The 17,265-nt window shown below is 40.3% G+C and overlaps 1 protein-coding gene across 1 annotated transcript; it reads right to left on the bottom strand.

Annotated features, from left to right (window-relative positions):
- Window positions 1–8,673: 8,673 nt before the first annotated feature.
- Window positions 8,674–16,868, bottom strand: mettl1 (methyltransferase 1, tRNA methylguanosine). The gene is made up of 6 exons (XM_071910801.2): window positions 16,663–16,868; window positions 16,242–16,369; window positions 15,886–16,070; window positions 12,006–12,119; window positions 10,172–10,273; window positions 8,674–9,620 (listed from the first exon to the last, which is right to left on the bottom strand). Exons 1-6 carry the CDS (start codon window positions 16,740–16,742, stop codon window positions 9,504–9,506), a joined length of 726 nt encoding a protein of 241 aa, XP_071766902.1. The 5' UTR covers window positions 16,743–16,868; the 3' UTR covers window positions 8,674–9,503.
- Window positions 16,869–17,265: the final 397 nt, after the last annotated feature.

Genomic DNA, 17,265 nt, shown 5'->3' with positions numbered 1-17,265 from the left:
GCATCCAGTGTTTGCCAGGTAAATGTGTTATCTGTCCAAAAGAGCCTAGGTTCCTTTTTAAATTAAGTTAAGGCAAAGGGATGTAATGAATATTTCTGGGGGGGTTTTGGTGCAGATTAAAGACTACACCAAAACACTAAAAGAAGGTTTACTTTGCATCGCTGTGTTCTTCAAGACCCCATGAAAAGGAAATTAGATTGCAGTTCATTACTGCTCTAATAAAAAGTAAATATGGGAAGCAGCTATGTGAGTTGAACAGTGGGGGTGTGCATGGAGTTTGTAACAATGCTAGCCAAATGCCCAACGGCAGCATCTGATTACACAGAATCTGAGGATGTGGTAATAAAGAACAAAGAGAAAGTAATGAAATGACCCTCGTTTTATTGCCATACTCGCTATAACTTACTATAATCATTGTGCTGTTTTTTAAATCACTTTCATGCTAATTGGCTATAAATGTGAAACGGGTGTTTAAGGGACGTGTGATGAAGAGAATCTGTATTGTTTCAGTAGCATTCAGAGCACATCGGGACACCTGGCACTGACTCCAGCCGCGCTGTAGTTTACTTACTTCTATAACTCTAATTTCCTTTTTTGCCACCCCCGATTCCTACTTGCTTTACAAGAAAGAGTTTTTCATACTGTCTACTACAGCGTTAGCACTCACTCAGCCAAGATGGATTTTGCTCTTCGGCTTTGATAACTGCTTATATCTCACAAGCACATCTACAATGTATAATGACACTATGATCAGTGGAATTAATCAAAGGGCATGATGCACAGGTGAATTCTTTATTTTTCCATAAATTCTCACTAAAATCTATAATTAACAAGGAGATGCCATTCCGCTCACACCTGACTCTGCTTAGTCCTGTTCGTCAAAAGGTCACCCTGGTAGGGAGGAAGGGAATGATGTGGAAAGTAAAACCACAGACAATCTTAAATTTCAAACATACACCATGCAATCCAACGCTTGTTTGTGTTCACGCTGTCTTTACCAGAGACTTGCTGTGTCATGGGTTTTGATGTAATAAATAGCAAACATGTACTACAGACATGGTGTCTAGCCAATAATGATCACATTGTTTGTAGCACTGATATCTGAAATTGTAATCTTAGTTGAAATCCGTATTACATTAAGAGGTATGAAATGGTATGCCAAGTGCTCCGTCAACTATGGTTTCAGTTCATAATAATATTAAAGAAAGAGAAATACCCAAACTGTATATTAGCAAGCAATCTAATAATATGACATATTCTGTCTCAGCTAGCTAAGGGATATATCAGAGGTTTCTCTGGGTGTCTTTCATTTTCCAATCATACTTGCATTTTGATCATCTTTAGGCATTTTGCAACTTCCAATGAATCCAATGAATGCAATGGTAGAAAAAGCTTAAATTCATAGATCACCACCATTACAACCAGCCAAAAGTAAGGAGTACAAGGTGCCTTGACGATGAATGTAACAAATTATTTCTGTGACCTTAGAATGGCAAAGGTAGAACTTTTTTTCAAGCTAAGAACATATTGGACCATGTAGAGGAGGAAGATATGGGAAAGGGAGATGTGATCAGGGTGGAGAGAGTGATGTGAAGTGTTTCTTGACAGGGAGTGACTCCTCCCTCAGGAATTAGTTTTGATATTAAGGGCATCATATCTTGCAAAACGAAAAATGTAATATATATGCTGAAATGTCCTTGTGGCCTTGCATATTTTGGAAAAACAACGAGAGCCCTTAAAACCAGGATCACTGAACACAGGAGTGCCATTCGTAATCATGATGCATCAAGCCCAGTAGCTGTCCACTTTACAAAAGCCCGACACAACATATCCACTCTCAGATACATTGGCATCGAGGCTATCAAATGCCCTCGGAGAGGAGGGGACATTGACTCTCTACTCCTGAGGAGAGAACTGTTTTGGATTTATACACTGGATACTCTCGCACCAAGAGGTCTGAATGAGGATTTTAGTATCAGACCGTTCTTGTGAAGATTTTGTCTAAAAGGGCAACATAAGAGACTCTATGGACTTTAACAGACTACTATGTTGATTATTTATGATTGTGATGCCATCCTGTGGTTATATGCTACTTATTATGATTGGTGCTGTGTTCTAGATTGAAATAATTGTAGATTCCTGTTTCTATATCTTAGGGACATCCCCGTTTAAATATAGAGGCGCCTCTATTTATATTTAGCCATATTTAAGGTATGACGGCCACTGGCCTGATGGAATTTTCTAATGTGCTGTTAGGGCCTTATATATATTTTGTTGTATAATATATGTATATATTTATTAACATTATTTTTGTAACATATATTTGCATTTTCCATCATGTATTTGTAGCAGTGGGTCAAATGTGTTGTATGTGTTTTTTCACCGGGATCATGTGATGATCATGTGACCAGAGGGTACTGTGTATTTAAAGATGGCGTCTTTATATACTTGTTTATGTCTGAAGAAGAGCAGTAGCTCGAAACGTCATATGTGGGATGTTTAATTAAAAGGACTAAAGGGAGCTACAGTGTGCGGACCTTCCTCTTTCTTTCATGCCGTTTTCTATTGGTCCAGCACCTGCCTTGAAAGCTTTTGGATGTGTGCGACTACTTCACAGTATTGACAGGGAGTGACCCTGCAGTCCTGACTGGAGTGGGAAGGTCATTCCACCTCGAGGGGAGCCATGAGGTTGAAGAGTCGAAGTTGGATGGAGTGATGACCAAGTGGGTGCAGGACAGGGGGAGCTAAGCGGCTGGTAGAAGCAGACTACAGTAGAGACTGGTGCATAAGGCTCAACCATGACCTGGATGTATTGAGATAAAGCTCAGCACCAGGATTTTTCATTTGATATGAATAGTCACATGCAGTCTTTGGGAGTGCAGGGGGGTAGGGGGGTGGGGGTGGTGACATGGGACAGTTTGGGGAAGTTGACGATAAGGAGAACTGCAGCATTCTGGATGAGTTTAAGGGACTGAAGAGATTTGGCTAGGACCCCGGTCAGTAGTCCAGACTTGATATAACTTAAGCTTGAAGAAAGACTTGAGTCCCTGGTGAGGAAGGGTTTGATTCTCTGTATGTTGTAGAGTGCGCAAGCCTGCAGGACGTGGGCATTGCACAACAGCTGGCTGTGCAGAATCACACCGAGCTTGTTGGTGGTCTGGGCAGGAGTCACTGTGGTGTTGTTGAACGGTGACAGAGAGGTCTTTCAGAGGACAGGGTTTGCCAGGGAAGAATAGCAGCTCAGTGTTGTCTAGGCTGAACCTGGTGGGCAGACACCCAACGGGAGATGTCTGTCAGAGATGCGCGCCTCAACCTGAGTATCAGGAAGGAAAAGAAAGACAGAGTTGAGTGTCAATGACATGGCAGAAGGAGGAAAGATTGTGGAATGTAATTACAGAGCCAAGAGCGTAGGGAGGGGAAGTATGGGGTGGGGGGGTGGGGGGTGAAGACAGAGTCCCCCTCCATGATACCTGATGAGTGTGGTTGGATAGGTAGGAGGCGAACGACGGGAGTCCAGATCCAGAGTCTCCCTGGTCAGCCTGGGTCAGCTAGGGGAATCTTGTGGTTGATAGTGTCAGATGACGCACTGACTACAACAGTGGATAGCTGCCTCTGTAAACAAGCAGTGAGGGGGATTCACCTTTGACCTCCTTAACATTCTGATGTCCCAGACGCAACAAATTCCTTGGCCAAGAAGCAAAGGCAACATCCACATCCCTTTACTGCATAGTGTTGCCAAATGCCAATAATTAGGTTACTTTCTCTTTGTTTCCCCACAAGCTTGTTTATTTAAACTTCTGTTTGATGACCTGATTGTACTGCTTGACAGGCATCAATAAGCAATAACGGATCAGCAGCTCGTCTTTCTAACATCAGAGATTGGATAAACTAGACTGGTCAGCAGCCGTATTATAACTTTTATAACCTTTGGACACCATAAAGAAATTCTGTGACCAATCATACTTTTTTTTTACATTCATAGAAACCTATTTAGAGCTAGAAATAGATCAGAGATTTTTTTTTTTGTGTTTGCAGTAACAAAAAAAGTTTTGTAGTTAGAAATGTAATCTAATCTAATCTATGTAAAAGTGTTTCCAATTTAAATGAAATTGTTCAATTAAAACATTACTGTCTGATGGATAGATGCTATGCTAAATGCAATGCATTTGGCAATGATACTTAAAGAAATTCAACACAGGTCATGTTTAAAAAAATATATCAAGGAAAAATGTTCCTGTGCAGATTATTGCCATGAAATATTTTTTTTTTTTTTTTTTTTACAAAATGTGTTTTATTTCCTTTAATTAAGCCACTTTCCATCGTCATTGCATGATTAATGCTAAAAAGGGAATATTAATCTCCATATCTTAATTAAAATGTTAGTTGAGCAATTAGGCTTTTTTTTTCTCATAGCCTACCGAACTTGTGTAACTATCCAATAACGGGCAAATGTCACCTCTATACATTTATTCCAGAATAAATTATTTATTTGTGGATCTGTTAATGTGTTTTCCAGGGGTACAGATTTGCACTGAAAGGGAGATGTACATGTTCCTTCTCTGCTGACTAATGCTTAGCTTTCCCTGCTTACGGGACTCCTGCTGCTACCAGACATTAATTCAGCTCCATTAAATGACAGCTATACTCTACTTAATGAAACTACTGGCAGAGCAATAGAGCATTATACAACTTCAACTGATAACAATGATAAGGCCTTTTGCCAAATGCTAACTTTTACATTTATCTACAGCAGAATAAAAATAGCATTTATCTAAACAGGTCACTGGACTCTAGTCTCCGTGATAGTAAGTAGAGTCCAGAAAATTGCTTAACTATTAAGAGCTTAACTATTTCATCATAACCTGGTGCAGCTAGGCTGGGAACAGATGGAGAAATGTTCAATGGCAAGGGGCTGAGCAAATACTGCTTGGTGTGTGTGTGCATGTATTATGTGTGCGTTTATCATGTCCACAGATGGAGCTTAACCCACATGCTCATGGTGAATAACTACTTGCAGTATACCTAGGATTATTGGGAGAGGGGGAATAAAGCACATTGTCTGCTTACTGCATATTCAGAGAAGCAGACTGGGTTTCAGGAATAGAGATTTCAGTCATGTTTGGCTCTGGATAGCTCCTGGGAAACACATGCCTGGAGGGGATCCATCTTCGTATCACTGCTGACCGATAAAAAGGTCCACTAGGTCCACTATCTAAAACGCAGTCTGCTTGCTAGGATGGTCTGCTGCAATCCTGTGGGCAGCCTGCTCACTGTGTGTGTAACTAAACATTTGTTTCGGTGCATTTGTGGAAATATTGACAGTACCAGAATACAGTGAAATCCTGCACAAGAGAATTTGAGAAGTGGTTGACAAGCAGCTGCAACATATGTGAGTGGATTCCCTGCTTGATGGTGTAAAGGTGATGCATGCAAAGAGAAATAACTAAGGGTAAAAATGTAATTTACACAAGTCTGCTGGTATGATGCAAGGCTATCTAATACTTTCAAAAGCGTGTGCTTGGCAAAGTTTAAATAGAATAGTGGTTATACAAACGTTACAATCCAAAATGAAGACAGTGAGATGTAACACTTGCAGAGTCTGCACCATAAAATGATGCATGGAAGTTGGCCACGTATCTTAAGTTATTTGGTCCACTGGGGAAGAAATCAGTTGGGTTAAGATGTGGAAAAATGATCCAGGTAGCAAACTCAGTGTCAGCCATAATGAAAAAATACAAGCAAATTCAACAAAACATACAAGCATATGTGAAGTGTATTGTTTTGTTAATTTAACCCTATCCCCTAGTTTCCTAGTTTGTGAGTGTATGAGTGCTTACATTACACTCTACATTCGTCAAGTTTTCCAGTGTGGGTATTTATCATTGAGGCATGTGCTGTCCTGTTCCTAACCACCACCCCCTGCAGCTGCAAAGGGGCAGACTTCAAACCTGCACCGTCCCGTTTCCAAACTCCTGACAGACAAAAATACCTACCTGCAATATATAGTTAAAAGCATAAAAATGCGGGCATTTAGTAGGCAGTTTAGAGGCACATGTAGAGGTAAAGTCATGGTCATTTCAAATGTGCATACGTAAATATGAATTACTTCAGAGAGTACCATTAAGTAATTTAAAAATGTCTTTGGGCACAAAATTCTTAAGTAACAGTTTGATGTAGCATCATCTACAGTGCCTTCATAAAGTCTTCAACCCCCCTTGACTTTTTCCATTTTGTGGTGTTATAGCTTGAATTCACAATGAATTAAGACATTTTTTTGTCACTGACCTAGACACAATAACCCAAAATGTCAAAAGTGGAGTTTTTTGATTACTTTTTTATTTATAAATCCTAAATTAATAAAAAATGAAAAGCATAAATGTTTTGAGTCAAGAAGTACTCAACGGCTTTGCAGTGACAAACTGAATTAAGGTGCATCCAAATTCCTTTGAATGTCCAACAGATGACAGTGAATGTCAGAGCATAAACTCTACCACCAAGTCCAAGGGACTGTCTGTAGAATTCAGACACAAAATTGTTAGAGGACATAGATCTGGGGAAAGGTATACAACTATTTCTAAACTGTTGGGAGTTTACAAGAGCACAGCAGGCTCTATCATTGGGAAAAAAATATAGAACTACCTAGACACTTCCTAGAACTGGTCGTCTGACCAAACTGAGCAGTCACTGCCAGAGACACCGGGAGCTCCCAGTCAGCAAACTGGTGCTGTGGGAGCCAACACACGGGCATCGATCACGGGGGTGTCCCACACCAACGTACGTGGACGTACTAAAGAAAGATGCAGGGGCGGAAAGTACTGGCGAGCTAGTCAGATGCATGGAGGATCGAGATGACTGGAAACGCCGCTGGAGGGCTCGTCCGAGGACGACCTAGAGAGAGCAATTGCCCAAGGACCTTGGTCAGGGAGGAGACCAAAGACCACTCTGACACAACTGCAGAGTTCCTTGGCTGTGATGGGAGATCTGCTGAAAGGACAATACTCAGTGAAGCACTTGACAAATCTGGGCTGTATGGTAGAGTGGCCAGAAGGAAGCCACTCCTGGAAAAAAGGCACGCCAGCATCCCTGGAATTTGAAAAAGGGAAAGTAAAAGACTCTGAGACCATGAGGCAAAAGATTGTGGTCTGCTGAAATGAAATGTGAACTCCCTAGCTGTAAGACAAAGTGCTATGTCTAGTGGAAACTGGGCACACCTCATCATGCACTAACACCATCCCTACCGTGAAGCATGGTGGCGGCAGCATCATGCTGTGGGGGGACTTTTCACCGTCAGGGACTGGGAGAGTTGTAAGGATAGAGCGAACTGTGAATTGAGTCAAACACAGACAAATTCCTGACTGCAAAAAGCAAATGCTTCACTGCACTCAAGTCAGAAAAGGCCCGCTTCACCATAAGATTAATGTAGCAGGAGAGTGTGTTTACACTCAAAAGTTTAAAAGTTTTAATTCAGAGGAGCAGATAAAGGTACAGGCGTTTTAGCCCTTGGCTTTCATTCGTTTGTACCTTTATCTGCTCCTCAAAACTTTTAAACGTGACTGTGTGTCAGTCATCTCTTTGAGTGCAAGCGCTCTCTCCTGCAACAAATTCTTGAAGAGAACCTGCTTTAGCATGCCAAAGATGTTAGACTGCGGCCACAATTTATGTCCCAACAGGACAATGACCCTAACCATGACACCAAATCAACACTGGAATGGCTTCACAACAAGAATGGGAGAATCCTTGAGTGGCCCAGTCAAGAGACAGACTTGAATCCCATTGAAAATCTGTGGAATGACTTGAAGGTTGCTGTTCACAGATGCTCCCCATCCAATTTGACCAAGCCTGAGCAAATTTTTGCAAGGAAGAATGGGAGAAAATCCCCATGTCCAGATGTGCCAAGCTGTGCTCCGGTTTCCTCCCATAGTCCGAAGACATGCAGGTCAGGTGAACTGAAGACTCTAAATTTAGAGTCTTCGCCCATAGGTGAGTGTGTGATGTAGTATGGTATACAGTGATGTATGTATATGATGTATGTAAAAGCCTTTTGAGATATGCTTGTGATAAAGGGCTATATAAATAAACTGGAATAGAAACTGTCATCACTTTTGGGGTGTTTTGTGTATATTGTTGACAGAATTCTAAATTCAATCCATTTAGAATTCAGGCTGCACACCACAAAACGCCACAAAATATAGAAAAAGGCAAGGGGGTTGAATTCTTTCTGAAGGAATCTTGCTTTATATCTTCCTTTGAAATCCCCTGAACAAGCCCTAAATGCAGCCTCATGCATCTAAATGGCAGTTCAGCAGTGGGATGTGTTCTACTCCTTCCCCAGTGCAGTGCAGGTTGACCTTTTGACTGACTACATTTCCAGGTCCTGGGCCAATGCAGTAAATCCTAACCATAGCCACCAAGGTTCAATTCATGTGTTGAAGTAACCTTTTTAACTTAATCTATGGTAGAAACAATGCCAAGGTTTTTGCTGTGGAACTCACACAGAGCCTTGTCATTGAGTCAACTATGTATTTCCACTGTGCTGTGGTATTACTGCAGCAGAGGCTCCATCCCCCAGTAACAACGCACATTTACAGCTGTGGATCCTATCCACATAGAGTGACTCTCTTTTAATATGGTTCTAAAATGGAGCCAAAAAAAAAAGACCAAAAGCTGCAAGTCTGTATTTCGGACTGCAATTACTTTATGTGAAACTGGCACAAAGAAAATAACCTTTAGCTCACTAGCCTTTTGGATCAATCTGGAATGTATTATAGCAATGTCCTGAATCTTGATGTTTGAATTCACATTAGGAGCATAATCTCAAAGAAGACACTAAATTCACTACATGAGCACCGCAAAAACATAATTTCATAGAAACTTTAGCCATTTGAAAGATTTTCAAATAAGTTAAAAACAACAAATCACTAAGATAACCACTATGGCAAGAACAAAATGTGTGTGAAGACAATGTCTTTAATCTTAGCCATTCCATTTCCCTCGTTCCTGCTCTCTTCACTGTTTCCAGACAATGTCCCCACCATAAGTAGCATGGAACCAAAACCAACATTTCCTTCTTCTGTTACAAGTTGATATTTAGAAAGAATTTATGGTAACTGCAGTCCATAATTAAAAAGAATGAAAAATTAGGCTATAAGAAAAAGCTATACAAAACACTTCAAAAGTGTATGTTGAATAGATACAAATCCTCGTAGATTTACTTCCCACCTGGCACATCTTTGTGAACTGACAACAGATTTCAAGCATTGATCAAAAGGAAAAAAAAGTTTAAAGTACTTTCTCCAAATCTTCCATCAGGTGAAAATAAATGTGTCCATTTGTATCAGAAAACAAACCCCTGTTCATCAATTTGGAAAAATTTGCTGTGTCTCCATACAGGAGACACAGCAGCTCCTTTTTGGTCGTCCATTGTGCTGTCCATGCATGGATGACTGTTGAAGATCCTATTTTCCAGTTTATTTCACATCCAAGCTGTTGTGCACCCTTAGGTCTTAGTTTGAATCCTCTATCCTCCGGAAAACTGCGAGGAAATTCTTCCCTCCATTTCTCTGCACCTTCTTCCCTTCCTCTGTACAGGTACCCAAGCGGTTTATGATGACGTCCCCATCCTGCCAAGCAACAACACACGTTTTTCTTAAAGCTTATTTAACATGATTACATATAGGGACGCAGTGCAGGATAAACACACTAAAACTCAGTTCATCCATGCTTTTCAATCGTGACAGTTTACTCAACCTTTTCAGTTAATATAGAAATCTCTGACATAAATTCATAGTATACATTATTGTAAGTGGCATCAAACTGAAGTATGTTAACTCAAATTGTGTCTTTTCAGGAAAATAAACCAAATTGATTTCTATTCTGAAAATATAATTGTTTTTTATTGATACTGGTGGTTGTTCGCCTAATGCTGATCATTGAGTGGAGGTCATAAATTACCCATCATTCACAATTCATTCTTGTTCTGGCACTCATGTAAGAACGCTACTCGATTTTTAAGATCAAGACAGACTTTGTCTCTCAGATAATGCATGAACAAGTTCAACTGAGTCGCCATGATGATGACGTCCTGAATTTCCCCAAGCGGATCAATAAAGTGCTATCTTATCTTATCTTATGATTTGCAGAGATAATGATGAAAAGCTCCTTGTCAGCATACCAGTTCTTCATCAGGGACGCGTTTAAATAGCGGATGCTCAGTGAAATGTTTCACAATCCAGAGGTGAACTTCCTCCACATCCGTGTTGGTGTACACCAAACCCTGAAATGACCAGGCAAACACACGAGTTAAAGGATAAGGCCGGTGTTTTTTAATGCATTGCTTACCGTCAACAAATCCTATGAAAATAACAAAATCAACAATGCGTTTGCTCTACTCCCGTTACTTTCTGACTTCCCACGTACCGTTTTTAGCCGTCAACCCAGAAGTCATTGGCTCCAATTGTAAGCTAAAAACCTTGAAAAACAGCTCACAAAGACATAGTTTTAATTTTAAAAATTGCGAACTGTTACCATGAAAAGTCAGGCTGTTGTAGTTATTACCAAATCAAATTCAAATGGGTACAAATTCTTCATTACGCCGGGGACTATTTTCGGTGCTACGGAACTACTTTCCTGAGATCGCAAACGTCTTTACAACCGGCTTATTAAGTTGTTTGAGGAAAAAGTCGGCTGGCCCGGTGCATCGTGATGATGAAATATGTTGCCCAGAGCAACGGCATGGCTCTTTGACCTGTTTTTAATCGTTTTTTTAATACAATGGAGTTCTATGGCTTCATTGGGCACCGGCTACATGGACGAGACTTGTTGGCAAAACAAAATCATTGCTGATTTTGTTATTTTTATAGGATTTTTTGACGGTAAGCAATGCATTAAAAAACACCAGCCTTATCCTTTAAGGTTAGTTAATACAATTAAGACCTAATACAGTTACTTTATGGAAAAAACTTAACAAAACATTACTGGTGGCCAAACAAATAAACCTTTATAAATCACATGAAAAATGCACACTAGGGATTCAGTATTGACAAAGGATGGCAAATACAAACATCTGTCTTTCTTTCTTAATCTTTTTTTTTTTTTTTTACATTTCTAAACCTTCCAGCCTGAGTGAAGTCATTTCAATACTCTAAAGAGCAATGTTCCTTGCAAAAAAGACAAAAATAACCTAAAGACAACACAGAGGTTAATCACCTATGTCATTGTAGTTTACTTTGGAGCCTGGACAGATAGTATTACTAGAACATAGATTTCTTGGAAAATTCAGCAATGGCACAGATTTCACGGGAGTGTGTATTAGCACGGTGATGCTGCTGCAGTAAAGCCAGGATGTGGAGAGATAGAAGTGGGGATGAGAGCTTGGTATCTGGGCAGGTTAATGTGGGTATGAAACTGCTTCTAAAAAAAAAAAAACTAATTCTTGACAGCCTCTCCACCCACCACCACAGGTTTTGGCTGCATGCCAGTGCTGAATGTCCTTGTAGAGCTTACATACACACTCACACGTGCAAGCACATGCACGCACACACACACGCACAGACGAGGACAAATTATTAAGGTAAATTTAGATACAAGCCTTCCATTGTTCCCCATAACCTCTATAGGCATAAAATCCAAGCGCCCCACTGCAACTCAGATCTGACAGGTAGGAGAGGGGGGTGTGTGTGCAGAAGTCAACCACCTGCAGGCCATGGTGGCTGTTCATTTTCATTTCAATCAATTCAGGGAGTGGATTTCTTCACACTACAAATAACTGATAAACTGATGAAGAGTGTAATAAAATTTCCATCCAACTACTGAAGGAACTGTCTGAACTTAATTTGGAAATCGTTGAATTGAGAAAATGACGCGTCTCCAAACGCGAGCAGCATCGTTCATAATATTCATATGCCACCTGCATGACTTGGTACACAAACATGCTGTAACAGAAACCGGAGGAAAGCGCCGGCCCTATGGGCGACCTCAGCTCAAACAAGGCTTACTTATGCACTCACCCCGGGTCTCAGTATGTAGGCATACTCTGCCAACAGAGTGGGACTAATGATCCTCCACTTGTGCTTGGTCTTCTTAAAGTGAGGGTCAGGGAAGAGAAAAAACATCTTACTGAGCTAAGGGACAGAGACAAAACATAGTAAGGTAAGCATATGGTTTCAACTGGATTTGACCTCAAAATCAAATTTTCTTGAATTAACTTTTTCACTGTAGTTATACAATATATGAATGTCATCACTTAAATGTGGCCCCCATAATATTTTGTTGTTAGTTGTTACGCAGCCTGGATTGCAAAACTGGAATTTCCCTCCCTGATTCTTTTTTTTTTTTTTCCATCAAGTTCCCCATGTCTCCGTCTTTGACATGAAGTATATAACTAGAACAGCCGGCTTGACTGATATTAGTCTGGCTGATACATTTAAAACCATTCCAGTAACTTTTTATTAGTTAAAATAAATAATGTCAGGTAAAGACAGAGAGACGTGGGGATAATCACTGGGGACTGCCGCAGCCTCAGGGGCTGGTTCTGTGTTGATGGAAGATGGAAAAACCTTACACTTTGAATTATTTTCGTTTGCAAAAAGTACTAAGAAAAAAAAAGAAAAGACATTTTGGGGATTAGAGCGTGTTGTTTCAACACTTACATCGTGCATGTGGGAAGGGGTGGAACTGGATTCTGAGCGCTAGTCTGGACGGTTGTCTTCCAAGGGTGAAGCAAGCTAGTAAAACTTTCATCTCCAGGGATGCTGTTCATATATGTGCTGAAGACGGTGACATTGTCTGAATAAAGCACCTTTATGTAAAATGGTCAAGACTGAAATAACAGTCTTCAAGTCAAGCCTCTATGTCCAAACCGTGTAAATGTCTGGATGGTCGTGGTTCTCAAACACTTAAAAACTTAAATGAATGAAGGTGCAGTGATTTACACAGTACTGTAACTCACTCTTCAGCTAATTTAAAAACTTAAATCTAGCTGTACAAATATTAGTCAAATAACACATTCAGATTCAAAAAAAATTAAATCAACATTTGTGTTCTTTATATTTAAAACACCCACATGATTTCTATTTTGCATAAATGCGTCTTGTGTTGCAGCACTGACGCTTTTCTGTTCAACCTCATGTTACAGTCCATACTATATAACACACGGTGCATTTCAGGTAAAGTTTTATCCAGGGTACCTAATTTAACCCTGGTACACTAAGCCCACTGTAATCTAATGCTTGTTTCAACAAGTTATAGATTACTACAGCTAATTGGAACGGATAAGTGGCGTCTTGCATGGTTCTATACTCAGCTGATGCCTGGCGTATCATTCAATAACCCCATTGTTGTGAAATCCTGGATTTATTCAGCAATTCTTATTAATTAACTCTGCCCTGATGAGTCTGGAGTTAATTTGTACGACCAAGTTGACGTTAAAGATAAACCCTCCATATGTTAAACATGAGGAAGGAAAACATTTGTTTGTCAGCAACACATTCATGTTTCGGCTCCACATTCTTATTACTTTAGCAGGACAGACAACTTTAATTTGAGGTCAGTACCAGCCACATCAGATGAAATATTAAAAAACTACAGCCCTCTTTGTACTTTATACTATTGGCACCCCACTTCAGGGTGCCAAAGAATATATACAGTAAAGTAGTCATTTCCACATACAGTCACAATTCATAATTTGCATTATTCTTCAAGCCTTCAGCCCATTAACCTCGCCAGAAGTTTGGTCTTATTTTCAGATGCTCTTATTTAACTCTGACATTTTCCTCAAAATGAAGCCCAATCATGACATGGCGGATCACGGAATTTGGCAAAGTGGCTGGGTATAGATGTGTCTTAGAAGAAGTGTCCATTCTTTTAATTTAAAATTCCAAATGACCACCAAATGTGTGCTAATATTTCAAATAAGAAATATTCCTTTCAAAATTATTTTAAATATTTACAACATGTTTATTATACACCTTTTTAAAATTAAAATAAAATCTGAAATATTAGATGCCAGAGGCTCCTAGTGTAAATGTTTTGCCTCTGTGTAGCCTGGTAGTCATACATTCCAAATTAACTATATTTTGCAGAGAATATATCCAAAATGCATACAAACATCTGGAGTAATCCAGTTTTGAAGAATTGTTTTCTTGGCTGCTGCCCGCAAATAACATTTTTTGTTCAGTAACTCTTAATCAGAATCATCATGATAGACATAAAAAAAAAAGGTTTGATACAAAAAGAATCAAGTCACAGAGAATAGTTTTGAAATGAAAGAGTTGATGAGCTTGATTGTTCGAATTACAATTAAGATGTCAACCTAAAGCCCTTCGCTCTCGATCCCATAAAGCTAAAGTGTTGAGTATCTGGCTGTCGATCTTAGAGAGGAGAATTTACCAAACTGGACACTGGATGGTTAGACAGTGTGGTAATCCATGGGTTATTAGGGCTAATCTTTGTTGTAAGTAAAGAAAATGTGATGTAGCTGTAAGGCTGAACTTTGTTTGGAGGTGTTGGGATGAACATAATAGACCACAGTCATCATAGACTACGGTCTTGTACAGGTACTTGAGAGGACCAAGTGTGCTCCACAGATGGTCGACTGCCACACAGCACATTCAAATTATTTAACTCCGCATTTTCTCTGCATGTTTCCACCCCCTTCACTTTTTACGATGCAGCCAAATCTATGTTTCAAATTCTTATGTCGTGCTCCAGAATTAAGAAGTGAACTAACCGAAGACGTGAACTTAACCCAAGCTGCCTCTACTTCTCCGCACGGCACTTTACAATCTAAATCTGACCATAAGCAAAGACGTCTAATCTGAAAGGCCAGATAATATGTTTTGACAGCCAGCCCAGCTGATAATATAGTCGGCTGCATTAATGTTGTGAGATGAATTCTAGCATGAGTGCCAGCCCACATAAATATAGAAACCGTGGAGCCAATATTATCAAAATATTTAGGAGGAGGTGGTAGCGGTGACATGAAAACCAAAACGTTTTCCCTGGCAATACGTTCATCTTGGCTGTCGTGACTCTGTCTTGGCGAGATCCTTCGAGGTTATCCCACATTTGAATGTCACTTTTGATCTTATTCAGGGCCAAGTCAAAATTATCTTGCGCTATTTCTGAAATAGTTGGACATATTGTAACCCCCGAGGTAGGTAAATGAGTTTTTCACTGGAGTGACTGAGGGAAAACCAGGAGATTGGGACCTCAATATTTTCTAAAAACAGAACGTCATCTGCATGTAATGGGATATGATATATGTGGCCATGAATTGAAACAGGGGAGATAAGGTGGCTCTGTCTAATGGGTGGTGCTCGGGGTTCAAGGGATAAACAGAGCAAAATATTACCAGTCAAAAAACAGATGTAGTGGGAGTATTGTGTATGGAGCTGGAAGTTGAACAAAGACCAAAACATCCCATGTACATATAACTCCACTCATGCCTATCAAAAGCCAAGTGTGGTATGTTTAATGAAAATTAGAAAAAAGCTGCTTCATGATGTAAGTAATATTGGAATATTTTATATATTTTTGGACAGTTACCTGCTGTAGAACATTTTGCACCATCTATCTCTTAATGTCTTGTTTTAAATTTATTATCAAGAATACATTTGGTGCGATAACAAATTTGGTACAAGTCAGACATTTCATGCTATTGTGACATTTCCATTCTTTTCAAATGGAAATGTCAAATGTGTTTTCTTACAACTTTTTTCCACAAATTCATTTTCAAGAAATGCCCCTCAGCAGTGACAGGGTTACTGGCTACATTAAAGTACGTCAAGCATCTGTTTAGGAGCAGGAAGATTAATGTGTGTTAAAAGTGAAACACTTCCATCTGTCCTGTGATTAGACAGCAGCTTGAATGGAGAGGCCCAAACCTACCTGTCCCTTAGAGAAGAAGTTGGGGAGGTACTTCATGGCATTACTGCGAAGGCAGGCGATATTCTGGTAGCTTCCAGGTGTTGAGGCACGCAGAGATCGGATGCGGTCCTGCACATAATCTGACACTTTCACACGGATTTCCAGGCCCAAGATCAGCTTGTCTGGGAAGAGTGGAGATAACTCCACTGAGAGAAGGCAAACAGACAGAGACATGAAGGGGACATGAGACTATGAAATCAAATTTTCTGGATGTAGGATTTATAGTTGCATGGAATAGTTTCTTTGCTTTAATTATTTCAGCAAACCACAGACTGGTGATAGCTGTAAAAACGCCAGCAGATCAGTGACACAGCTACCTAAAAGCCCTCCGTATCCACATCCAATGTCTGCAAACTCGACTTGAGACGCCTCTGTCTCAGACTGGCTGCCAGTGAAGAAGTGTGGGTACAGCTGGGACCAGTCCATGTCCTCAGGGCAGACGGGACTGACGGATCAAAGAGGAAGAAAACAGCGACTAATGATGACCTGGGCTTTATAAATAAACCTTTGATGAGGAACTGGCAAGCAGAGCAGGTAGGTTAGCTGTGCAACAACATGCTTTTCTTGTCAGCGTCTGTATAGCTTCAAGGAACATACACACACACACTTATCGTTAGGTAGTAAAAGAAAGCAAACAGTCCAGACTAGTTCAGTACAGCAGCTACCTAGTTGTCAGAGCAGTATTTACTGTAGGTAGTTATCTGGATAGACACTTAGAGACACATGTGCATCACTCACTACTCAAACGTGTGGTCTGCCATTGGGTTTGAATGGGCTCGCTGTCTGTAGTAACGTTTCTGGGGCATGGACAAACTCATCTTGGATTAAAAAGATTAACGTTATTCAAAAAAATATATATTTAAAAGTGCGAGCTTATTAAATGAAACACAAACGGCTTCCACCCGTCAGTTTCAGCTCTTCAGATAGTCACGTTAGATTTTACCACCGGCTACGAGTCGCGCTCTTTTCTACGTCAGCAGCGAGCGACTGTTCAGGGTTGCCAGATTTTCCGAAGGATAACAGTAAAATAAGCACATAATCCGACACTGACATGGCTTGAGGTGTTTCCACCAGTTTAATACATCCATGGTTTCCACAGCACAGACAGTGGATGACAGTATATGATGTGATGGTAAATGTATCGATGTCGGGCTCCAGAGACCGCGCGCTGCAGGCTCGTCAGACTCAGACAGAGACCAAACCTCCATGGAAACCAGCTCACTTCCTCTCCCAACGTGGCTGCAGGGCTCCACAAGTCAACGGCACAGGACAGATCCACACCACTTTGTACTGATGAGATATTTTGCAATCCAAATATTGTTCCATTCATTCACCCATACA

This window comes from Centroberyx gerrardi, chromosome 5, assembly GCF_048128805.1.
Source record: "Centroberyx gerrardi isolate f3 chromosome 5, fCenGer3.hap1.cur.20231027, whole genome shotgun sequence".
NCBI classification, from domain to species: Eukaryota; Metazoa; Chordata; class Actinopteri; order Beryciformes; family Berycidae; genus Centroberyx; species Centroberyx gerrardi.
The sequence above is the reverse complement of the archived record's forward strand: the minus strand, read 5'-3'. Positions and strand labels throughout refer to the sequence as shown.

Coding starts and splice junctions, on each gene's coding strand:
- mettl1 (XM_071910801.2), bottom strand. CDS start 16,742: ATGAGTTTGTCCATGCCCCAGAAACGTTACTACAGACAGCGAGCCCAT. Junction 16,370..16,662: donor GCAGACCACACGTTTGAGTA/GTGAGTGATGCA, acceptor TTGATCCGTCAG/TCCCGTCTGCCCTGAGGACA. Junction 16,071..16,241: donor TGGATACGGAGGGCTTTTAG/GTAGCTGTGTCA, acceptor GCCTTCTCTCAG/TGGAGTTATCTCCACTCTTC.